Here is a 25,680-nt window from a genome sequence, read left to right as displayed (position 1 = left end):
AAGCATGGCTTGGAAATGCTATCTTTAGAGGTGATGAGTTTTTGTTTGGATAGGATGATGACTAGAATAAAGTCCACACACACTAACGAGCCTCGGAGTGCAAAATAATTATTGAAAGCAATTTGAGAGAAAAATGGAAAATCATCAGGAGGAAAAAACTGTTCCCAAAGCCTTAGTCCCAGTCTTTGCTCCGCTAATGGGTCTGCCTTTTGTGCTGCCAGGTGACACAGGCACTGATGGTACTTTTATTCCTTTCAGCTTGATTTGCGCTTTAGTCTTTAGTAAATCTTGCTGATTTGGCCAGAAGAGATGCTGTGTATCATCTTCTAGTGAACAACCAAGGACACGTGTATACTTTGTTTATATCCTGGTTTGTCTTATGTAGTCTTTGGGATCACTGATGTTCTCTTTATGTCCCTTCATGTACAGCAACATAAAACGTATAAAAAGTAGTATTTTTCTGCCAGAATGTATAGATATGTTCTGTCTTTGACTCTATGGTGTGTAGTGTGCTATGTATATGCTATGTTATATCCCGTATATCTTGACAAACTAAGCTGGAAGGAGCACCTCATTCTAGGCTGCAGATTGGTTCTCCTTATACTTAAATGAGTTCTTTTAATTAATGGTCTTCTTGTTGTAAATTGAGTATAAATTGTTTCTCATAAGCTCATATATTTGAATGTTCGGTGTCCAGATGATGACACCTTTTTAGAAGATTGTGTAACTTTTAGGAAGTGATGCCCCTAAAGCAAATTGATTGCTGGAGATTTGAAAGCCAAGCCCCACTTGGTGCTGCTCTCCCCTTTCTGACTACTGGAGCAGGGCAACCAGCTACCTCTTGCTCCTGATACAGTGCTTTCCCTGTCATAATGGACTATCTCCCTGGATGAAAGTCAAAATAACCCATTCTCTAAAGCTGATTCTCATCAGGTATTTGTTCACGTTCTGAGAAAAGTAACTAATACAGAGGTTTATTGTGGAGGTATAAGACTGTTGCAGTGACAAACTTGACCATGCGACTCTTGGGTTTGGCACAGGCTTGAGGGGAAAATGTGGAAGAGTTTAGAATGCAGCTAGCAAAAGATCTAGGACTATACGCAAAGCTTTGCTGGCTGCCCTGGTGGGAGTTCAGTAGACTAGAATGTTGAAAGAAATGTGGACAGTGGAGGAGCAATTCCTGAAAGGGTTCAGAAGGGAACAAGGATTCTAGTGGGATCTGGGTTAGAGAAAATTTATTTCACAATATGGCAAAGAACTTGTTTGTGTTTAGTCTACCTATTTCCCGAGAACTTCAGAGTACCTAAATTTGAAAATAATAGACTAAATTATTTGAGAGAAAATGTCAAAATTGTTCAGGTGTTCATACTGTATGGGTATTACTTATTGCTCTCATCCAGCTCTTTAGCCAGAGAGCAACAAGTGGAACAAAAAGGTATAAAGACGTCTAGTTTGTGGGGGAAAACTGTAAGCTTAAAATTATATGTAAGATTGTTGCTGATAAGGCTAGTATGTCATTAGAGATTAGTACCATTAAAGGGAAATCTTGTGCTCTGTACAAGAGAAAAGGTGAGACTCCACCCACTGTAAGATTCATCTTGTGAAATTGGAAATTCATTTTTAAGACTGAAGTCTAATCTGAGAATACTGCTGAAGGCATTGCCTCCTCAGAAACAACTGCCTATGGATGTGTTTTTCTAGGGTCAGGATACAAAAGCTGATACAGCTGTCTTCAAAGAGGGCAAGACTTCATCTTGAGCTGGTTGAAGGAGTTGGCAGTACTGTGTGGTAGTGATTGTATAGGCATGAAAGATACAAGAATAATAGAATTAAATGAAACTTGTGCCAAGGTTTCTGAAGGTCACAGAGGCTAGTAAATTTATCATGGGGTCAGAATCCCTGAAAGAAGGCCCCCAAGAAGGGACTTATGAGGCTGTGAAGTTGAAATTACAAAGAAAACCTCATGTGAAAGATGCAAGAACCACAGGATTTCTACACAGCAAAGCCTGCAGCAGGGAGCAGAGCTGGCAAATAAAGAGGCCATGCATGGTGCTGGTAATAAAGCAGGAGAGATGGGGCTACCTAAGCCCTTTGGGCCACAAATGGTTCTGTCATGAGTTCCAAATGCTGGACATGAATCTATAGGATTTAGTGTTTGCCCTCCTGGGTTTTGGTCTTGCTTTTGTATGATCTTTCCTTCCTATAGTCCCATTCTTCCATTTAGGAATGGGGATGGTTATTCTGTCCCGTCGTATGGTGAAGGCATTCAAATTGCTTTTTGACTATACAGGAGTTCACAGTTGAGGTATTTCCTTGGATCTCAGCGATGTCCATGAATGAACCTATGGAAGAATGGAGCATAATAGTCAAGTTTAGTTGTAATATGTCCTCTTTAGATTGTGTGGTTCAACACTTAGTTTCCAGTTAGTGGCACTGTTTAGAGGGTTGTGGAACTTGAATGGGATGGAGCCTCGCTGGAGGAAATTGGTCACAGAGACCCTTGGGTTTTACAGTTGTAGTTGGGCCTCACTTCTTGTTTGCTCTGTTTCCTGTCTGCTTATACCAGGTGCCTCATGTACCTGACACCTTGCCCTCCCTATGTTAAACTTCAAGCCTAAATAACTCCTCTTAAGCTGATTCTTATCAGGTCCTCACGCACTAATCATCTCTTAGTCCTCCTAGCACAGCCAATGACAGCACACAAACGGACTTTGAGAGAAATAAATCCCTTACAAAACAGCACAAGAAAGTGAACAGAATTATTCCCTTGGATACATGAAGATAAATAATTAGTTCCACAGAGTATAATACATTCTGAGGTGTCTGAGGGGAGCATATAAGCAAGGTTAGCAGCAGAGCTCATGTGGTCCCGTCACCGTTGTTCCACAACATATAGCCTGAGCCTGGATCATCAAGGTTGAAGTCTTGATTAGCAGGTTAAGAGAATACTACAAGAGTGAACGAGACCCAAATCCATGTTTTTATGCATATAAGAAGGTGCCTGCTGTCTTTTTTTCCAATTCTCTAGAGCAATTCTCAAAATGTGGTCACAGACAGTGTGATCAACATCGTGTACAGTTTATTAGGAATGTAAACTTGTGCACTCTCTATTCTAGACCTACAGAATCAGAACCTCCAGATGGAGGACCCATTTACCCATAGGTAAAGTTTTGGCATTGCTTACAGGTGACTCTAAAGTAGAGTTCAAGCATCAGTGCTCTAAATATGTAGCCCTTACTTCTTCCTAGTAGAGAATTTGGGACTATAAATTCAATTTATAAAAAACAAACTCTCATAACATTACTCATACTTTTATTCTTGTAAAATTTAGGTTATTTCATAATGTGCTTGGAAATTAACCATGTTTCACATTGAATGACATGAGCGAGATTGTTGTTAGCATTTAAATTACTTTGTGTTATGAGATTTTCATTAATTACTTGTGTTCTTAGTAGCTGAGGCTTTATGAAACGACCTGTGCTAGCATTAATAAATGCAAACAAAGTGGAAGGTCCTGAGGTTAATGAGATAATAAAACATTAATCTGTGTTTCCTCTTTAATGTAAAATGGAGACCCATCAGGTTCACTTTATATACGGTACATTTGTCTTTCCAGGAAGAACAAAGTATGCTAGCCATGGAAGATGAGGGCACAGTACAACTCCCACTGGAGGGACACTACAGGTAAACACATATTTAAAACACATGAGTGAGGGTCATAGAATATGCTGGTTATGTTCTTCATACCATAGGAAAGTTATTGAAGTTGTATTAAAATATAAAAAAATCCCAAGATCAAGAAATAAATTACAGATTGCAGTAAGTTCTGCCAACACTTGTGTAGCAAAATGACAAAAAGAAGCAAACACAGGGAGATGTATTTTTTTTCATGGTTTATAAGGTGTATGAAAGATCACTTTCATATTCTCAGAAATTACCACCTGAAGATACTCACCATTCACTTCTAGTATAAATGAGGTCAGTATCTGTGAGGAGATCTTATGAAAACATTTTTATTCTGATAATTTGCTCCTAACAAAAGTCATTTCCAAAAAGATAACTAATTTTTTAGTTAGTCAGTCAAGTCTGCCATTTAAGAAAATATTCATGTAGTTTTTCAAAATACACTGATTTTTTTTACACACAAGGACAACAAAGCAAAGTTTTATTAGTTACAATGGAAATTTTTGTCCCCCTCCCTCCCTGACTATTTCTCCTTTGTTCCCTTTCTTTCTCTGCTCCCTTCCTCTCTCGTCCCCATTTTCTATCTCCCTTCCTATTTCAAAAGTTTAGTTTGGATAATTTCCTCATAAAGTCTGTTTTAAGTACTATTTGGTACCCAAGTGTATAGTCTCACAGTTCTTAGGCTGTGCCAGTAAATAAATAAACATGAAAATTTTTAGGGGGAGAGATTTGCCATGGTACTTAAAAGACAAAGTAGGAAAGAATCTATTGTATCTCTGTCTTACTCCCAAACCATATTCTCCCCAAAAGTTTAGGTGTAATTACCTGTTACTTAAAGGTGAAAACAACTGGGAAAAGTATTTTAGTTCTTTTTTTTCTCATTCAAAATACTCTTGTTTGAGTTGAATATATTCTTGAGTGAATTCTAGCTTTATGACCTGCCATTCCTAAAGGGTTTTGTAGTTAAATAGGTTAAAAAACAGTTCAAACTGCATGCTAGCTTGTGAATTCGTAAAGGAACTTTGCATATGAAATAATAAAAAAGTATTATCACTTAAAGCTTACATTTTTTTATTCAAAATTTTGTAAACCTCTTTGTTCCTAAGACTGTCTCATAAGACCATGATATACTTGTTTTTCATTTAATGCTTTTTTGGAAATTAGTTGTTCTCCTATGCTGAGTTTCTAGGAAGCTCCATTTTCAAGAAGGCTAGAGGAATTAAAAACACATTTTTAGATTGAGCAAGACTGAGTTCTAGTGTATTATTTACACTAAACGTTGGGTTCGTTGTCCTCTTGGAAACAACTACCAAGAGAGTTAACAAGATGCCAGCTTAGGAGTTTAGTTAATGTCATTTTTTTTCACAGTAAAGAATGTTACTTATATGTACAAAAATAATGCTTTTTTCATTACAAAAGTTTTCACTTGGTCTGTGATTACTTTATGCTGCCATTTAATGATATTTCTAAGTCTTGAGAGGTTTTGACACAGCATGAATGTTTTCTATAATTGTTGTACATTTAAAATATAAAAACAGAACAAAGCTAAACAAACCAGCCAACTACCGGCACAGAACCTAATACTGTAGGTTCCTCGGTTACACCCCATCAAGGGCACAGGCTGAATTCATTTTCAAACACGTAATTACTGAGTAAGTGTCATGTGTCCAGCTTTGACTTTGGGGGGAAGCAACTGTTGACCAGTGATCTAGAATACTGTTGTCACTGTATTCAAGTAGAACAGAGGATCAGGATAGAACATAAAAATATGAACAGCAAATGCAGTGATGTAGCTGGCAAGAAAAAAGGATAGAAAGACAAAGGAAACAAAAGAGATGGAAGTCTTTTCTTGTTGATTTTTATTGAATTCTACATTTTCTCTGCTACCCTCCCTACCTCCCCACTCCCCTTCAACCCTCTCCCAAAGTCCCCATGCTCCCAATTTACTCAGGAGATCTTGTCTTTTTCTACTACCCATGTAGATTAGATCTATGTATGTCTATTAGGGTCCTCATTGTTGTCTAGGTTCTCTGAGATTGTGATTTGTGGTCCAGTTTTTCTATGTTTAAAAACCACCTATGAGTGAGTACATGTGATAATTGTCTTTCTGGGTCTGGGTTACTTTGCTCAAAATGATGTTTTCTAGCTCCATTCATTTGCCTGCAAAATTCAAGATGTCACTTTTTTTTTCTGTGTGGTACTCCATTGTGTAAATGTACCACATTTTCCTTATCCATTCTTTTGTCGAAGGGCATTTAGGTTGTTTCCAGGTTCGGGCTATGACAAACAATGCTGCTATGAACATAGTTGAGCACATGTCCTTGTGGCACGATTGAGCATCCTTTGTATATATACCAAAAAGTAGTATTACTGGGTCTTGAGGAAGGTTGTTTCCTACTTTTCTGAGAAATCGCCACACTGACATCCAAAGGGGCTGTGCCAGCTTGCATTCCCACTAGCAATATAGTAATCGAAGACCCGGATATTAATCCACACACCTTCGAACACCTGATTTTTTACAAAGAAGCAAAAAATATCAAATGGAAAAAAGAAAGCATATTTAGCAAATGGTGCTGGCATAACTGGCTATCAACATGTAGAAGAATGAGAACAGACCCATATCTATCACTATGCACAAAACTCAAGTCCAAATGGATCAAAGACCTCAACATAAAGCCAGCCACACTGAACCTTATAGAAGAGAAAGTGAAAAGTATACTTGAACGCATTGGCACAGGAGACCACTTTCTAAATATAACCCCAGTAGTGCAGAGTTGGAGGTCTTAAGAGGGTGGAACAGCAATTTAAAATGGTGGCAGCATGGGCCTCTTGAGCATTTAAATTAGAACAGAATTGGAAGTAAATGTCTGAGATCAGGGATGAATCAAGAAAACTGTAGCCCAAATCTACATCTACACAGCTGGAATATTTTCTTTGGATTTTTTGGATACCCTTCAATAACTGAGTGATTTACTTTATGCTTCTCAATTTTAATTATTTAAAATATGCTATTATAATAATCAATATGAAATATTATTTAATCTTCAAAGGAGAGAAATTTAGGCATATGTAGGGCATCTTGAACTGTGAGGGCATTTTCAAATGAAATAAGGCAGTGATACAAAAAACAAACAGCGTGTGAGGCATCTTACATGGCACACGTAAAATCGAGCAATAGAGGCAGAACATGCCGTGGTGCTTGCAGGGGCTGTGAAAAGGAGGAAGCAGAGAGTTATTGTTTAATAGATATAAAATTTCAGTTTGATAAGATGAAAAGAATTCTGGAGACAGATGTAGTAGTGGGATATACGTTGTAAATGCCTTTAATAACTTTTAATTGTACATCTTAAAATGTTTAAGATGAGAACTTTATATTGCATGTACTTTACTGTGAAGAATGTAGGTAAAATATTTCACATAGTTACAAAGTTGTCATATATTCACCTTCCCTACCTGAGTGCCTCATTGCTTGTTTATTGTATATTATTTCCTTTTGGATAAACTCCTGTCTAGAGATGACCCGTCCGTGATCAATATTTCTGATGAAATGTCAAAGACTGCCATGTGGGGAAATCTTCTGGTTACTGCTGACAACTCAAAAGACAAGGAGTCACGCTTTCCTTCCAAAAGGTTTGAGTCTTGAAATAATAAGGTTATGTTAATGCTAATGATTTTATGGCATAAATGCACTAGGAAGAGATACCATTGGTTTTAATCAAATTTAGACTTAAGATGTGTCAGAAATTTTTTTTCTAAAGGGAGAATGACAATTTTTACAAACATTATGTTTGTCAGTATCTTCCTTTCAAATAAAAACCCACTCTAAAACTACCACAGTGCGGGGGAAATGGAGCTATCAGTGGCCCCAGTGCATGACAATTTTGAACATTCATTTTGGCCACTCTTTTTTTTTTATGTGGTTTCATCGTATTCCCTCATCACACACTCCGCAGGACCACTGTAGGTGCCAGAACACATTCCCCATTCCCTGTTTGCTTTTGTGACAGCGATTTGGCACATATAATGGTCATTCTAGTTTAGTTGATTTCTAGTTTCCTGTTTTCAAGTCCCTGACAAACTTCCCTAACCTTACCCCCAACATCCACCCATTTTCATCTGTTTGTGGACACATGAGCAGTCCCGGAGCTGTGCTGGTGACTTTAAGTGCATGCTGAGGGAAGATTGTGTCTTGAAACAGCAAGGGAGTCCTGGTATTTTCTCTGGATTTTCCAGAACTTACAAATGAGTGTGGATCTTAGCGTGCAGCCATCTTAGATGCTACTCAGAAGAAGAAAACCCCATGTTAGGCTAGTTTTGCTTCTCTAGAAAGTGGTTGATGTTTGGGGATGGTATAATGATTTAATTTATTTATTTTATAAGCTTTCATTAACTTTTTTTACTTAATTTTTATATTACATTTTTTTGTCATAAGCTCCCCTTCCTAATCACTCTAGAAGCTGATTCCCCAAAGGTAAGACCTTTTCCCTCAAACCTATCCCCTGGTTGCATTTCCTTATATTAAATGGTGTCTTCTGAAGACCTGGTCAGCCTATGTCATCTGTGTGAGTTTTGGGGAGGCAAAAGGCCTGGAGAGTCTTGGACTCCAGTCCAATGTAAGACTGATTTTTATGGCTTTTTTTATCTAATCAGTTCTTTGAGGGGCTCTGAAATATGAGGAAACGTTTTTCCCCTTAAAGCATACGAATGCATCACGTATCAAACAACAAGCTTATAGAGTCACACTTAGCAAATAATACCGTCAAATTTCTAGATTGGGAAAAGAAAATTTGTTCCTTTAATTTTGAAAATTGCAAATGTTGCTGTGATATATGCAAACTTGCAAGCTTCGTGAGACATAATTGGAGCCATGGGCTAGAGAGAGACTACATTAGTCTTGGGGGAAAACCTCCTACTGCTAGTTTTGTCGCCCCAAAATGGCATGCTGCTTCAATGTCATCTCTGTAGCAAGGAGAGTAAACAAGGCAGCGACTGTCATCACCCCAGAAGCTGGGGTGGCTGTTCCTCCCTTTCCCCCACTTTTCCTCTTTCATTGCTTGACTAAATTCCTCTGATTGCCTGACTCTAAATTTTTCTAAAACTTAGACCAAAGGAGTTTGATAAAAGTTTCTTCATAAGGTATTGCTAAGAGTTTTGAATGGTGTCTTTGAACAAGGATTCAAAACCAGCTTGCATTCCCTTGCTTTGGTTAAGCAGCAGTAATACTCTTTCTAAACCATGAATTTAGCTTTCTGTCTTCAAAATTCTTGCTATAGTCCCTTTGAATCAATCATCCTTGCAGTAATTTTATGTTTTGTCAGAACTCTTGAACAAAAATCAGAGTAGTAGGAGGAAAATTTGAGTCCAATTTATTTTAAAGTCTGAAATCCAGGTTGATAGGCTCAAAGTCAAATGTCAGTCATGGGCACTGGGCGGGGACTTTGAGACAATCAGATTTCAGATGCTTCTCATTCTGAATTACATGGGTCCATCGTGCAAAATCTTCCTGTTTTTTCTTTGGGTTGAGAAAAGGTTTTATAATGTGATGATTTCTGTGATTCTTCAAGTAAACACATAGCAGTATCTCATCAGTGTTTTGTTCACGTTTTGTTTTTGGAAATACAGTATCTAGTATGACTGGACGTAGAAGCTAGGAGCCGACTACAATTCTAGCTCATCTGGAGGGTGTCTGCTTTGGTCCTGGTTGAAAGTGCTATGCACACATGACAAGCTCCTCTACAGCATCCCTTCATCTTTTAATGCATGTGAACTTATCTTCATTGTTTGATTGCCTTGCTTGGTAACTAGCAAGAAATGCATAAACTGTAAAATTCTAATAAATAACTTTCAAACTCAAAGACTTAAAGTCTAAAAAACTGTGAGGTAAAAACTGGATGCAGGCACTCAGCATTCCAAGCTACTATATCTTGTACTTGTGAATACTCTTTCAAGCAAGTTAGGAGGGATAGGACGCTCCTGGGGAGCTCTTCGTTGTCACTCCAAAGACTAGCCCAACTTATCTTGATCTGGAAAAGATTTATAGGGCGTAAATTACCAAAAGGATAGGAAAATATTTTCCTATTTTTTTAATATGCTGTGTAAGAATTACTTTAAGAAAAACAGTGAATCCAGTAAGATACCCTTTAAATCACAGTAAATACTCCGTGAGTCATTTGTATCCTGCAGAAGAGGTGGCTGCTTAAGCTGGCACTGTAGGACGTTTTAGCAAGGAGCCATTAAAATTTGTACCTTGCTCTGAACAGGCTAGTTAGTGGGTAGCCTGGCTCTTCTACAACTATTCTGCCTTAATTGTGTTTCTGTGTGTGATTCCTCTGTGTCAACTGTCATTAATAATCTCAAGGATTCCATCTACTCATATATATTTTAAATTTGCAAAGATGATTTTATAATGTACTTGTTCTTTCATAATTTTTCATTAGCAATGTGTGATTAATATTTTACAAACCATATTTAACTTTGTAAAAATTATATATTAACTGTAATATAATTTATTTCCTACTATTACACACTTAGACTGTTTCCAATTTTTTGTTTTGATTTTTAAAAGATTTATCATCATTATCACCACCACCATCATCACTACCACAACCATCATCATCATTATCGTTATCATCATCATTATTATTGAGACAGGTTCTTACTATGTAGTCTAACTGGCCTGGAATTGATATGTAGGCCAGGCTCTCCTAGAACTCATAGAGTTCTGTCTTTGATCCCGAGTTCTGGGATCAAAGGTATGCTCAATCATCTCTGACTCAATTTATATTACTTTTAATTATGTGTGTGTCAATGTGTAGAGATATGCTTATGAGTGTGGGTCCCCAAGGAATCCAGAAGAAGGCATTGGTTTCCCTCAAACTTGAGTTACAGGTGGTTGTGAGTCACTTTATATAGGTGCTGGAACCCCCACTTGGGTTCTTTGCAAGAACAATACCTACACTAATGCTCTTAGCCACAGAACCAACTCTCTTACACCTTGTTTTGCTTTTTTAAAAAACATTTCTTTGATTTTTTTGTTTGTTTTAATTTTTGAGATAGGGTTTTACTAGGTAGTTCCCATAGTTTCTTTTCTTTAATAATAAAATAATTATAGTTTATCTAGTTATATGGATAATTATATAATTATACAACATTATTATAGAAGAATGTCATTAGGAGTCATTTTATTACTGTTTTTTTCTTTTAGACAGTAGTGTTTTGTTTTAGCCTAGGTCCCTTGGATATTTAGGTTCAGGTTCTTGTTCACCCAAGCAGTGTTGGGTATGGGTTCCATCTCATGGATTGAACCTTCAGCCAAATCATATATTGGTTGGTTACTTCCATAGGCTTTGTGCTATCATTCCCTAGCATATCTTGCAGAAAGGACACAATTGTAGATCAGAGCGTTTGTGGGTGGATTGGTGTTTATATTTCTCTTTTGCTTGCAAAGTATGTTCCTGTACCAAAGACTCTAGAACATAGGTGTGAAGGCTCTCTGTAGGCACCAATTGATTTCTTCTTGTTCAATGGGTGGCCTCCACAGCTCCCCCATACAGTATGATAAAAATAGGGCTCTCCAAAACCACATTTGCTGCACAATGGACTCCTAAGAACATTTCTTGCAGTGACACCTATAGATGCTGGGAAAAGGAGCAATGTATTTTTAGCATATTTGCCCCCATCTTTCCCTAAATTCCTTCCTGATCCACTTTCATCTCTCTACCCTCCTACTGTGTCTTCTCTTTTATTTATTAAGTCATGGGACTCTTGCTTGTGCTGGAGTGGGGCCACCCATTGATGTATGAAGAACTACCAGGATGGCTACTACTCTTTCTACCTTTCCTCTGTCCTCCCCACAAACTCTTCCTATTATGGAGACTCCTCCTTTGCTGTGATCTCTTAGGCCTTTCCCTAGCTACTAGACAAATGCTGTCCAGAACAATATCTGAGTCCATGGAAGAAACTTCCTCGTAGATTTATAAGTAGCATATCAATAGTGGTCTACTATTTGCTCATTCTTGAATTATCACTTTCTTCTTTTTATGGTTTTAGTTATCTTATTTTTTGAGACTATAATATGATTGTATCATTTTTCCCCTTCCCCATCCTTCTTTACAAACTCTTCTCTCTCTCTCTCTCTCTCTCTCTCTCTCTCTCTCTCTCTCTCTCTCTCTCTCTCTCTCTCTCTCCCCCCCCTTACTTTTAAATTCATAGCCTCTTTTTTCATTAATAATTACTATATACATATATATTTCTAAATAAACAAATGCAACCTGAACATGATCAGCCTGTATGTTACTTGTGCATATGATTTCAGGACTGACCTATAAGAATAATTTTATCTATCGTATTTTTTTAGATCTTCCTAGAATACCTGACAATATTTATTTATTATAATAAGAAATAGTACACATGTGATATGTGTTTGTTTAAATGAAAGTTTAGTTGATTCGCATTAGAAAAATAGATGTAGTAAGAAACCCCGGGTGGGGGAGGGGGGAGACAGGGAGATCATCATGCAGTTAGAAAATCCAAAGAAACATTTTCATAGCAGTCTTGAGCAGATTGGAATACTTCTGCCTCCCCAAATTATTTTATTAAAATAGTCATTTAGTAAGTGATTGTTTTATGACATAAAAGACAAATATAATTAAATCAGATAAAGAGAAGGCTTATCTGTAAATCTAGTTGATATTCTCTCTCTGACTCTCTCTCTGACACTTTCTCTCTGTCTACCTACGCTACTTAGTGACAAATTGTGTCACTGACCATTGAGAAGTAAGGTATTTATCAAGAAGTTATGTGATACCTAAGTCTCAATGTTAGAGCAGAGACCACTATACCTCTCCCCTACCAAGTCTCACATAGATAGGATACAACATCCAATTTTCCAAAAGACAGAGTATATTAGAAACAGGAATACCAGAGTCAGTATTTCAGAAGTGAGCTACAAGAAGACTCAGAGGCCATCTGGTCCAAAGCTCAATTTAGTGTTGAAGGAAGCCGGTCTCAGAGAGAGTAAATCCCTGGCTGTGGGTCACACAGCTCCCTTAGCTCTGGGAGGTAAGAATGGGCACTCCACCCACACCTCCACCCCATTCTGTTGGGCGTTATTGGCTTTGTTTGACAGAAGAGGTGGGGACAAGTGACGTCCAAGGACAAGTTAATTTGAAAAACAGAATAGCAGACATTTGTCATGTAAAAGAACTTAAAGTAGAAAAAGTGAGTCATGCAGATAGAGAAGTTAAAAATACAGAATTAAGGCGCCCGACACATCATGTGCACACTGTCATCTCTTCTCACGAAAGGAGAAAAGAAAAGGGAAAAAAGTTGCTTTGCTCTGACCTGTAAGGAGTATGTGCTGAGAAGTGTGGCAGGCATAAACCCGGGTGCCATAGACACTCACTCACACCACTCTCAGTGCTGGCAGCGTGCCACAGATGGCAGAAGCTCCGGCACTTCTTACCTGATGGCGCCGGGTGGTGGTGACAACTGAGAGGGCTGTTTCTAGCTTGAATTGGAGAAAAAAAACAATTTTAAAAGCACACTCTTAGAATATGTTTAAGTTATTGACCACTAAGAAAGATGCTCAGAAAACCCCATAGAAAACATAACTTGGTTCTTTTATTACCCAGAGAACAGTTGTAAAACCAAGAATGCTTCCACTTTCCACTATTTCATTGATGTGTATTAAGGGCCAAAGTTAACAGTGAAAAATGTGTTGATTCTTCTAGTTCAGGGTCTCAGAGGCTGGCTGTATGTTGTTCTTTATGCCATAAATGGGGGTGGGTTTGCAGAGAGACGTTGAGTGCATAGGACTTTGCCAGGCCCCAGGAGTACTAGAGGAAGAAGAGTGTTGCCCTTCTGGAAGTACACACTTTCCTTCTAAGCTTCATCCATTTGAGCACTACATTCAAATTCTTCCTCCATGAAGACTTCCAAGTACAAAATGGTGAAAATATTGCAGATAACTCAACAAAAATGGTAGTCACATTATCAACGTAATTGTCATTGAAGTTAAGTGGAAGATGAAACTAAACAGGCTTCTGGGATGTGAGTTTATTCTAGAAGGAAATGAAGCATCCCTCCCCTGCTGTGTAGCCGGAGGCTTTCCCTGTGAACACAGCACAGGTGTGTGGAGAGCAGGGAGTCCAGGCTAGGAAGTATGTGTCTGCACTCCCTACCAAGACATCTTCCTTCCCATAGATCAAGGTTCAGTCCAGGAACAAAGGAAAAGCCCTTTCCAGCAGCACCTTCTCTGTCGTTGCTAGTCTTACGCTACCTTAGTGTGGAGCATGGCTGGCGTTTTCACCAACTGTCAATTATTCATTTGCCCAGATGAGGGCCGTGTATTAATCTTGCATGCTTTTAGAACCGTTTGGAAATATCTGTTTTTTGTTTCTCGGTGTCTGTTTGTGAATTTCCCCCTCTCTGCAGTTCCTGATTTCTAGCTCACAGAGCGCAGAGGATTTAATTGCTGCTGTGTCTCTGTGTTACAGCATGAGAGAGCAATGCCTAAGAACTCTTGTATTTCTTTGGGGTTGATGGGTTTTGTATCTGAAGAAAACAAATCTCACAGTAATCAAGCTGGATTATATTGGTAAATTTCTCCCTTTTTTTCTCCTCCCCCTTTAGCACTGAAAGCCGAAAAGAGAAGAAAGCTGACTCAGGGAAAGGTGTTGACAGGGAGACTTGTCTATGACTTGATCTTCAATTTATTTTTTACATATATAAATATATGAGAAGAGTGTCACAATTATTAATAAAACTGCTTTGATCATGTATTGTAAATCCTGTCTCCTATCCCAAATCCACCTCCACACTGTAAGTAGTGCAACGCTTCCTCCATTTCTGTGTTTAACCTCCTCTGAGCAGTGTGACCCCCTCGTGAGCAGATACAGTAGCTAATGCAAGAGTCCCCCAAGTCATTACTGTGAGACATCCGCCAACACAGCGTTCTCAATGTCAGCATCATGGGAGCAAAGTGTTCTTTAAACAAAAAGGGGTATTTACCTAGTTTGTATTTTCCTACCTTAGCAACCGGAAGATACCTGATAATTTTATTCAGAAGACTTTTGGAAAGGTAGTCGTACTTTTAACTTTTTTATGCCTTAGCATTAGTGACTTGTTCTGAAAGGCCCCAATCAAAAGGTTACTTTGAAAACATTTGTAACACTTGTTATTTATGTATTTCCTGACTTCATAGGATGCATTTAATACTTAATAGCTAACTGATACTTCAAGTTATTTGAGAAAGAAACCTGTTCTTACCTTCTTAGAAGTCATACTGCAGGAGAGTCCTGTAGTGTTTGCTTAGAATTGTGTTTTACCCACGTGGTCAAGTGTACTAGGCGTCCATGAAATGCTTAGAGAGATTGAAGAGTTTTGTGAGATTTTTTTCTTTTTAAGTCTTTACCAGAAAAGTGTTACTGAATTTCTCTCCCATTGACAATAGTTGCTTCCCACATACACCTATGACATAGATACTTATGGAATGCCCCACAGTGAATCATTGCATAGGAAATACATACCTATACAGCTGTTCTGCTTAGAATTGTTCCCTGTCATGTTGTCATGTTAGACCAACAGGTATCCAGCTGTAACTGGTTTTGCAAGTTCTTTTCCACATTTTAATTAAATGCATGTTGTGGGGAAACAATCTTTGAACTAAAATTCAGATTCTGTTAGAGAAGGTGATGTAAATATTTCAGTCCATTTGAAACAATCCAACTTTACTAAGCTTATTAAAATAGGAAGGAAGTTATGGATTTTTGAGTATGACTAAATATGATTCATTTAATTTTAGATAAATGTGAGTTGCTAAAAACAAAATCTCAGAGGATTCTTAGTTCCTAAGGACTATCAATAATTCACAACCTTATAATCTTTCAATGTCCAAATTTAGAAAAACTCAGAGGCCTGTGGCTTTTGTAAACTTTATGCACTCCATGGAAGTGCACATAATTGGGCAAACTCCTCTATTAGGAAGCCCATGAAGGTGAAAAAAAACAGGCCTACATTAACCATAACATTTTGATATCTTTTGAAAAAGAAATTTCTCACAATCTTTTCAGGATCCATTTTTTAATGAAATACGAGCTAAATTAAGAGAAGACTTTGCAGTTAGTAAAGTTTGTATTTATAAGCGGTGAAGACAAATGTGAAACTGTGTGCTGCACACGTGTGTGCTGTGACCCACTCTCCAGTAGCATCCTCACTGTTTTTCAATCTGAAAGCAGTCCCCTAGGGCTCCACATAGCAGCCCCTGCTCTGCTAAAAACCATCAGTGAGTTAAAACCTTCATATGATCATTGGTTTGAACAAGCAATCATCCTATGAAATTCTGTATTTCTGAGTATTTTTATAGTAATTTTGTTCATCTGTGAATTTTAATGCTATCTCTATCTTAATCTTAATATTTTGAAATTATATAAGATATAAGAAAATGTAGTATTATATATATTTACTCCTAATTTCAGAATCCTGGTCAAAATTATTGAATATCTTGAATGTAATTTATTGCAATGTTTAAGTAATGTGTAAATGTGACTAGGATATTGTGTTTTTCAAAACTAAGAAATGTTATGTGGAAATAAATATTTATCCTAACTAATTTTCATGCTTATTTTAAAGTGTGTGCAGTGTGTCCTGTCTTTACTTTTCCTTCATATTAACCAATAAATCAGGTAAAGTATTATAAGGGTCTAAGCATATTTAAATTAAGACATTCTCACTGTTAAAAATCATTTGTGACCTAAACACAATTCAAACAACTTGAACTTTATGAACAGAAGAGAATGATAAATTTGTAAGGTTGCACATGTTCCTTTCCCCACAGAACAAGGCATGGGTGATGTTATCTCTATGGCAAGTGAAAAGCTCCTTAGTAGGATCACACTAGTAGAACTCATGAATGCCTGCTTTTACCTGTGTGGAGAAGGCATTCCCCACATGTACCCTTTAAGTCTGCTGTAGAGGTCAAATGGAACCTCAGTTCTTCTGTGGCCATCAGTAGATTGTTGGGAAGACTGTATTCAGAACTCTGCCTGCTGGAGAATACCTCTTGACTAGTAGGCTTCCTTGTAATTGCCCCTACTTAACAGCATCCATGTTTCTTTCTAAATATCTTTTTGGGGTGATTCAGACTCCTACTTGCAGACACCCAGTTTGACCACCATTTGTTAAAGATGTCATTTTCCAGTGTGTATGTCCATAGGTGTGTAGATTTATGTCTGATTTTCAATCTGATCCTATTGATCAAAATGTCTGTTTTCATGCCAATACCCTGCTGTTTTTAGTACTGTAGCTCTGTAGTACCACTTGAAATTGGGAGTGGTGAGATCTCCAGCAGTTATTTTATTGTTCAGGGTTGTTCTAGCTATGGGGGGTAGCTCAAACTCAGAGTCTGATAGAGACACTTCAGTGATGACTTCCGGATCTTTTAGGGTGAGTGAAGACTGACCTGCTTCCTTTCTTCACTGCCCTCTCTGTTTCTAGCCCATTTTATCCTGAATCCTTTCCTGTCATTGACAGACTGATTTCTAATTTTTCAATATGTCTATCTTGTATATCCAGTAAGGAAATACAATAAAATACCATCTGGATAGCAAACATCTATAAAATCAGCACTTGGGAGGCAGGTACAGTCATTTTAAAAATGAAATAGCAACCTTCTGAAAGTTTTATGAAAGTCGTATAGTCTCTAAGTATTTTGAGAGGATGGTTGTGGTTAATAATCAGAAATGACTTCTGATTCTTTCCTGGGCATATTTAGATGCTCTGCTTCTCTTTAGCCCTAATGACCTCATTTCTTCTTATTGTAGACTGAGCTTATATCCATGTCCACTTCCTTTTTTATGTGGAGTCATACATTTCTGCCTGACAACCTCATTCCTCCATTTGTTACCATCAAGGAACTCTTGATGGTAACGGTGTCTTAACCGGCCCTGTTAACTCTGTAGGGTCTAATTCTTTGCTCTGATATTTATTTACCAAACAGCAGAAGTTGTTCCAGAAGCATAAGTAAAACGTTTCAGAAAATGCTGTTGTTCAGTTAAGAATTATGAAAATAGAGAAACCAGCAGTGCATATTGGATACGACATAGATCTAGCACATGAGAACATGGAAGTTTAAGACCAGAATCTATGCAATGTATGCAGCCTCAAAGGTAGGAAAAACAGCAAAATACTGCGGCTAGGAGGACAAAAACTGGAAAGATGTTAGGCACTACTTGTATGTAAATCTCAGCCAAACAGCAGTTCTGATGTAGGAAGTTTTTACTCTTTTAGGGCTCAAGTGGAGTTGAATTCAGAGAGGCTGAATAATGTCTCTAAAATGCTACGTTTGTCACAACTGTTGTAGCCTTTACCAATGGTTCTCCACCTAGGGTCATGACCCCTATGGGGGTTGAATGACCCTTTCACAAGGGTAACCTAAGATTATCAGAAAACACAGATATTTGCATTGTGGTTCATAATAGTAGCAAATTAAAGTTATGAAGCAGGAACAAATATAATTTCATGGTTTGGAGTCACCAAAACATGAAGAACTGTATAAAAGGGTCGCAGCATTAGGGAGGCTGAGAACCACTACTTTGTATGCATTGAAAGATACCCTTCTCAATAGCCATAAAAATATTTTCTTCCTAGTAACTCAAATTCTTGGACTTAAATGTTAATATTGTCAGAGAAATATGACATGCAGAGAGACGATCAAATGCTACTGAGCTTCATAGTGGTCTTGGAATTACCAGGCTCTGTGATTTTTATGGGGTAGCCCATGATGCTGCTTTATAAGCCCCATTTGTGTTTCATTCTCAGCCATCTGTATCCCCAAAAACATCCTGAATCTATGCTTCAGGTCACTCAGGACGTATGTGAAAATACTGCTGAAATAATGTCATAAAGTTGGCACAGCAGAATTATCTTATTTTAGGAAAAAATGCTTGTGTTTTGGTATGTTTTTTCACTTAGAAGTTATTGAATCTTAAATATTGTACAAATCTAGTAGTCTTATAAGTCAGTATTCTCACTCCAACTTAGAGCAAAAGCAGTAGGTGCCAAGAAGTGGGGCTGCTAATACTCTGATCAAGAAACACAGTGCCCAGAGTGACACAGACTGAGTCATCCTGGATCACGAACTGCTGCTCAATTCCTTTAGCACGTGTGCCCCTGGGTGCTGGAGCGCTCTGAGGACAGTTTGTGAAAGAAGGCTTCCAGAGGCTGCATGTGCCCATAAGAGACTTGTCTGTATACTGTAGAGACATTGCTAGTTCTTGTGTGTCTCAAACTTACCCTTAAGTTAAGTTTATTATTATTTATGTATTAGCTTCTTTATCTAATTTGCAACTCTTATTGAACAGTAAAACTCTTCTTATGAGTGTCAAATAAAAACTGAATTTATTCACATTATCACAATTTGAAACCCTCATTGCCTGAAAAATGTGTGCTGTGATATTTTTATAACCTCAGGCTCCAGAAACAACATATTTAGAAATGAACAATGGGCATTATATAAACATTACACAATCATGAGAAATATTAATACAAACCTGGATTATTATATAATGTGATTTAGATTAATGAACTCACAAAGGATAGTTTTATTTAATTTGCTTTTATGTTTTCATGCTGTCAGGAACATGTGTTACCTCTGTTCCTTGCTAGGACCATGCAGATTGGTCCTGCTACACACGTGACTGAGCTATATTCAAACAAAGATAATGGCCAGGAACCTACAAGGCTAAGCATCAGTGGTGCTTTCAGGTGAAGAGTGGGACTTGAGAGTTAAATAAGGTGAACCGAGCCAGTGGTGTGCCCTGGAGACAGTATCAAAGCTGATTTCACTCTCTCAGTGCATTGCTCTCATGAGCCTCTACTCTCATTTTGAAGTGATAGATGGTTTCCATTTCTGCCAGGTTTCGAATTTATGCTGCAGGCTCACCTGTCTGCGATAATTTTGCTTAGCAAATGGTCTGCATTTAAATGTGAGACCATTTTTAAAATGTAGCTTGTTACAAATAATTGAAACAAAACATCATATTTTCTAGGTTATTCAAACATTGTTAAGTCAGATTCAGTTTCTGAAATCTACGCTTTCTTTTTATTATGTCCCTCTCAAGAGAGAGAGAGAGAGAGAGAGAGAGAGAGAGAGAGAGAGAGAGAGAGAGAGAGAGCGCCAAGAGAAAACAGACACAAAGCCCTGGAAGGACACATCTACCGAGCTACCAAATGACTTTGTTGATGTATTTATTCTCATGCAGTGAATCCCACATGCTTTCCTGGATTAAATTAAATTATGTCTTCCATAGTATATGAATGACCACATCATTATTAACTGATTTCTTAAAAGCTAAGTATTAAGTATGAGAATTGAAATTTCATAGGTATTAGATAAACCCTTATGAATTATTTAACTTTAAACATTTTTATGTATCTAAGTTGTTTTTTTTAAAAAAAAAAAAAAAGCTGAATTCCTTCCATGTTTACAAGACAGCCTTGGATTTCTAGCAAGTTAAACAAGAACCTTTGAGCAAATGTGTCCATATGTCAATGCCGTTTAAGTTTGATTCACGATGTAACCCATTGCCTCTGAAAAACAGAAGCATATTTACTAAATGACCAGGCAGAATTCTAGTGTGGAGAATAGAAATAATAGCACACACCATTCTCGTTCATTTTCCATTAAAAAGCCAATGAAGTTAAAATATTTTAATTAAAATGCTCAAAGAAATGAAGAAAAACCGATGCAAGCATTCCTTCATGTTAGAAATTGCGACACAAATATTTTCAACTTTTAACAGGGCAAGTCGGTATGTTCCAAGATGCCTCTTTTCACTAGGAACCGTCGGTGATTTTTCAAAGCACATTTACAATGCTTTCCCACCACCCTTGCTGTGTTTTTGTAGCACCTATAGCCGTAACTGGCACCTGGGGGCCTTGCATTGCTGGCAGTTTCCCTTGCATTTCTTTGGAGTCTATTCAACTGCTGTGGTTTTACTGAGAAGTCAGCGCTTTGCATATATGATTTCCTGAGACTGTTTGAATAGTCTTTCTCAGAAACCTGTGCCAGTCTGGCAGTGAACAGCACTTCTTGAGGCGAGCTGACAGTAGCCTGGGTGGGTGGGTATGCTTGGACCTGCATTTCTAGCCATACTCTGTAATCTCCTCGCCCTGCCCTAATGGCATCATTGCCCACATCTTGTCAGCCCCTTAAATAAGGGAACAAGATTTGGACCAGGCTAGTATGGGGGAAAAAAATGAAATTCTTCTCAGGAAATCTATGCAGAGCTCTTGTAAAAATAATTTATATTTGTTGTTTCAGCAGCTGATGTGGAAATAATTTGAAATGATAAACAAAACAGAGTGAAAAATCCAAATGGCTGTAAGGTAGAATCTGTTGTAAAGACAGACATCCTTGCCTAGGACTGCAGGTATAAAACTGGGAAGCAGCCTGGAATTCCTCAGTGCGAGCATTATGGAGATCGTCATCTTGACAGTGCAGCTTTAAGATAATGAGAACAACGTGTTTTTAAATAAGCTGCAGGAGCTTTGCCGGGCTACTGTAAGCAGAAGCACTGTTGGAGGAAATGGCTCATGTGGGTGTAGATGTGCTGGTGAGCTGCGCTGCTGGCGATGCTGTGGTCTTCGTCCGTGTACCACTGCAGAGAGAAAGAGGTCACAAGTAGGATGGCGGCTGGATTTTAAAAGAGAAAAACTCAAGGGAGCTCCCGCATGGTGTTAAATGGGAACAGTTTATAAACTGAAGTGTGGTCGAAGAGGGTGTCTAGTTCTTCCCCAGAGCCTTTCAAGACCCGAGACATCTCTGGTCCTCTTTTTCAGGTACTGAGAAAATGCACTATGCATTTGGATTGACTGCATAGGAGTTTAATTAAAATACCCAAATCAACTTTCAAATGCGACTCAAAGGTCACTTAAAACCACAACATAAATGGTAAGGTTTATACCAGCAGGCATACTATTTTAATGGTGCTAGCAATAATTAAATTTCTCTACACTTGAGTATGTATTAAAATAAATAGTTTTTAAAGTAATTTTTCCAATATAAGCATCTAAATGGCTAGAAAAACCTATTTAAATGTTAAAGTTTTATATATATAGCATAAGTGAAGTCAAAAGTCAAATGTATTTTTTACCAACAGTTAAATTTTATACTAGAAATTAAAAGCTCTGTCTGTGTGGCATTTACATAAAAAGAATCTCCAACCTGAGGCAAACACATAAAAACGCATACCTTACTAAATACCTGGGAAGGCACTGCCAGCCTAATACATGTTACTGAGACATAAGTTAAATTTTAAAATCATGCCTCAAGTATTATCTGATTTTGCTTTAAATAGTGGCAAAAAATAAACCTCAACCACTGGGAATCTGACCCAAAAGGTATAGCAGGTTTTCTCAGGACAAGATTTAAAAACAAAAAAAACAAAAAAACCTAGACAGTAGGCACTACTGAAACCGAGCACACAGCAAATAATGTGTTAGGAGTGGTGGGCAGGGTTTTCTAGTCAGAACAGATAAGAAAGCTGTGTTTTAAACTATAGTATTATTAGTGCAAGACATGTGTGCCCAAATATACATATATATATATATAATCTGAAAAATTATAATATAGAAGACTAAATACATCTTCTATATAGGCAAACATCCTCTGTATAGGCAAAACCAGCCCCAGTCATTTCGGACTTTATAAACAAGCCTAATTGCTTGCTGCCTGCAGTTGTTCAACAAAAGCTTGTGTAGCAATCGCAAGAACTGAAGTATGGTGATTATTAATATCCCACTGTTGTTAGGATGGCTAGTAATCATAATAACAGAATGGATCTTACATTTCAGCTATTATCATGCTGGTTTCACTTTAGAATTACTCTGCCACACATTTACGGAATAAGTGATTACTTTCAAATCACAACAGGGAGAGGCTGAACCATCACATGAATGGAAGAATGGTGTTTTGACACTCCCAGGGTATGTAATACTGTGTTTCTCAACCTCAAACTGTCTAATATTTACTCTGCGTATGACTCAAGGAGATCACATCTCCAACTTCACGCCCTCTTCAGTCCCATCTTCTGAGATGCCCTTGGGAAAAAGTCACCCCCAAGAGGAAACTAGACCCAGCAGATACTTTGTTCCCCCTGAACAAAGTCTTATTATACCATTGCTTGGAAATCCACACCAGCATCCACCAGGGCTTTGGAGATCTGAGCTGACTGCTGAAAGTGAACATTATCTGCGGGAAAGAAAGGGGGAAAGCAGCCATAAACAAGCAGCTAATAGCCTCTGGAGCATTCAGATACTGAGGGGGAAAGCACAAGAAGGAAGCGCCTGAAGTCCTAAGACTCAGCATCCCATTTAGCCCAAGACAAGTGAGTTGTGGAAAGCAACACTGTTTTATTGAAGTAAATGTAACAGTCTTGCCCCTCATGCTTTTGTTTTGTCAGTAGTGAAATTACAAACCTGTCTGTGATACTAAAAAGTCTAATTAACTGAAACTCACCATCTGCTGTTCCATGAATAAGGAGGTACTGAACTTGTTTAAAATTTTCAGCTCTGCTCATGACTGTTGAATTCTGAAATTGGGAAGAAGAATGTCATTATTCAAAAAAGGATCTGCCATAACTGATTTTTCACTTCAGTTTACAAAATAAAATGTTTTCAGCTGGGGCCCCCTTTGATACAAAATATAGCAAACCGATATTCAAGCAAATGCTGTCTCCATGCATGGCAGAATGCACAGCATGCCCTGTGCCTGGGAGACGGGACTGGAAAGGAAGAATGTCACATCTTCCCTGCACATGTAGCAAGAGGGCACCTGTCCTCTAGGCTGCATGCAAAACCCCTTGAGTCCCAGATCACAGATTGGCTGTGTCCTAGGCATTAGCAGAGGGCAGAGTCTCATATTAGCAATGTATGTTCCATGGGCTTCTGCTGTAGTTCAGCCAAAAAGTGTATTACCATAGCAACCATGTGTCACATGGTGCCATACATGCTACATTTCAAAGTGCCTGTACATAGCATTTGCAACTAAACATACTCTGCAATATGTCATGTGAACTTTGGTCCACATTGCTAGGTTCTAAATGAAAAGCAAACATTACCTCTCTGGAAACAGATGTTTAAAACCTAAGCAAGTGTAACATATGGGAGGGGAAGAGGTGAAAAAGATCAGGGCTAGTCTCAGAAAATCAGTGGGTGTTTGATACTTCCTCATTTTTAATATTAGAGGGAAAAAATGGTGCTGTTAAATGTTATTTCCAAGCCATCCAGGGTGACAGGATGAAGGGTTAAAAGATCGATTTTGTGGTCTGAGTCAACTAGGGACTTCCACATTAAAGGTCAGAGGTCTTGGATGAGGAAAGAAAAAAAAAGTGACAAGCATAAGTCAGATGATTTAAATTTAGGTCTGATTGCAATGTTGAGATGAAGGGAAAATGCCAGACAGAGACTGGGAAGAGTGGGTCTGCTTTGCCTGTCTGGAATGGGGTACACAGAGAAGAGGCGGTGGTGGCATCTCCACAGACTGAAAAGTAGCCAACTCGTTCTTCCTGAGTCAAGGTCTCCATTTCGGTGACATGTCTAGCAACAGACTAGAGCACTTCATACTGTCGTCAGGAGTGCTAGTGGCCTGGCCAGAAAGGCCCGGGGCTGCATGCTAAAGTCTAGTCTTTGGTTTCAACACTGCTGAGCTTTGCACCTGGAGACACACGGGCTGCACTCTGAGTCCTGACGTCTGCAAAATGGGAAGAAGAATCATTGCCCTAGGAGCCACGAAACATGGTAGAAGCATTGTTTAAAGTAAATTGTTGATGCTGACTGAAAATTCTGTGACACAGTATTTCTGGAGAGTGACATACTGTCTAAAAATTCAGTGCAGTTACCAAATTGTTTCCATTGGCTACCATTCCTAGGGTCATCCTGGACTGGGTAAGCTCAGAGTAAATGCCCCATCCTGTGTATGCAGGTTCCCACTCAACCTGAGCACACGAAATCTCTGAATCAAATAAACATTGCAATTCATCAAAAGTTGTTCTTTTCAGTTTTAGATAAACTTCCATCTGATGGAATGGCCCACATCTATCTATCCATTTTGAATCCATCCATCCAGCACACGTGCAAGCATGTCTCTGGCCGTCACAACACTACCCCTTATATTCGTGCATCTATTCATTTTTATCGAGTCAAACATCATTCATTTGTATCCAACTAAATAATAAGGTCTATGAGAAAAATAACTTGCCTATATATTGTTTTTTTTTTATCCTTCTCCTCTAATCAATAGCTAAATCCTTATCAACTAAATGAGCAAATGAAATATTCAGCACCGGCATTACCTGATATAATTGAGATTACTTTTCCAGAGTTGAGTGCTAATGTAGTAAACAGAACACAGAATAGTCTCAATCTGTGCTTGGTTTAATCATCATGCCCTCTTCCAGCTGCTATACCACCGCAGTAGTCATCCTAGCTGTCATTGTGTGACCAAAGTCTCACACCTGTGTGAAACAGGTCTGTGCCAACCCTGAGCTCTGTATGAAGAGACGGATTCACAAAGTAAGTAACTTGTCCATCCCTAAGAAGTGTCCAAACTGGAGCAAGCCTGGGGAAAACTCCTTTACTTTCCGTTTCTCTGTCCTGTCTTCTAAAATTGCAAAGGACTTCTGATTGTCCTCCAGCAAGGGAACAATGTGAAATAAAATGTTAAAATCCTGGAACTTGAAGTACCTAACAGTGGGCACTCTAGTTTCTGAGCCACAGTGGTCTGAACAACCCTGGAAGTGGTGAAGGGTGTCTTTCCCATTGGCAGATGATTTATCACCTAAGATACCACAAAATTCTGGCTCCAAGAGGAGACAAGCAAATCAAATCATCCTAAAATGCATTGTTACATATCTACATAGCTGGAGATGGGCAGGTGAGATGAGAAGACTCAGGACCCCTTCTGGGTTGCAGGGCCACGACCCCTTAAGGAGCCTTCTC

General features: G+C 38.3%; 2 protein-coding genes across 14 annotated transcripts in view; one reads left to right on the top strand and one right to left on the bottom strand.

The window, feature by feature from the left end:
• The window catches only part of Slc4a10 (solute carrier family 4 member 10), a 223,608-nt gene extending 207,298 nt beyond the window's left edge, over positions 1–16,310 (top strand). For 6 of the 13 annotated variants that reach the window (XM_075985040.1, XM_075985048.1, XM_075985047.1 and 3 more), the window contains 4 exons: positions 3,617–3,684; positions 7,198–7,314; positions 8,117–8,155; positions 14,317–16,310. In XM_075985040.1, the coding sequence (XP_075841155.1) occupies positions 3,617–3,684; positions 7,198–7,314; positions 8,117–8,129 (198 nt within the window). In that variant the 3' untranslated portion in view covers positions 8,130–8,155; positions 14,317–16,310. The remainder of the gene's footprint in view (positions 1–3,616; positions 3,685–7,197; positions 7,315–8,116; positions 8,156–14,316) is intronic. The other 7 variants (XM_075985043.1, XM_075985044.1, XM_075985039.1 and 4 more) reach the window with 2 other exon arrangements.
• A 3,602-nt stretch (positions 16,311–19,912) lies between these two features.
• Dpp4 (dipeptidyl peptidase 4) overlaps positions 19,913–25,680 on the bottom strand; it is a 77,221-nt gene continuing 71,453 nt past the window's right edge. The window contains exons 24-26 of the mRNA XM_075985050.1: positions 23,201–23,273; positions 22,860–22,933; positions 19,913–21,341 (exon numbers count right to left, since the gene is read on the bottom strand). Of these exons, the coding sequence (XP_075841165.1) occupies positions 21,240–21,341; positions 22,860–22,933; positions 23,201–23,273 (249 nt within the window). The 3' untranslated portion in view covers positions 19,913–21,239. The remainder of the gene's footprint in view (positions 21,342–22,859; positions 22,934–23,200; positions 23,274–25,680) is intronic.

Source organism: Microtus pennsylvanicus, chromosome 9 (assembly GCF_037038515.1).
Source record: "Microtus pennsylvanicus isolate mMicPen1 chromosome 9, mMicPen1.hap1, whole genome shotgun sequence".
In the NCBI taxonomy this organism is placed as follows: domain Eukaryota; kingdom Metazoa; phylum Chordata; class Mammalia; order Rodentia; family Cricetidae; genus Microtus; species Microtus pennsylvanicus.
Note: the sequence above shows the minus strand (reverse complement) of the source record. Positions and strands in the feature narration are given on the sequence as shown.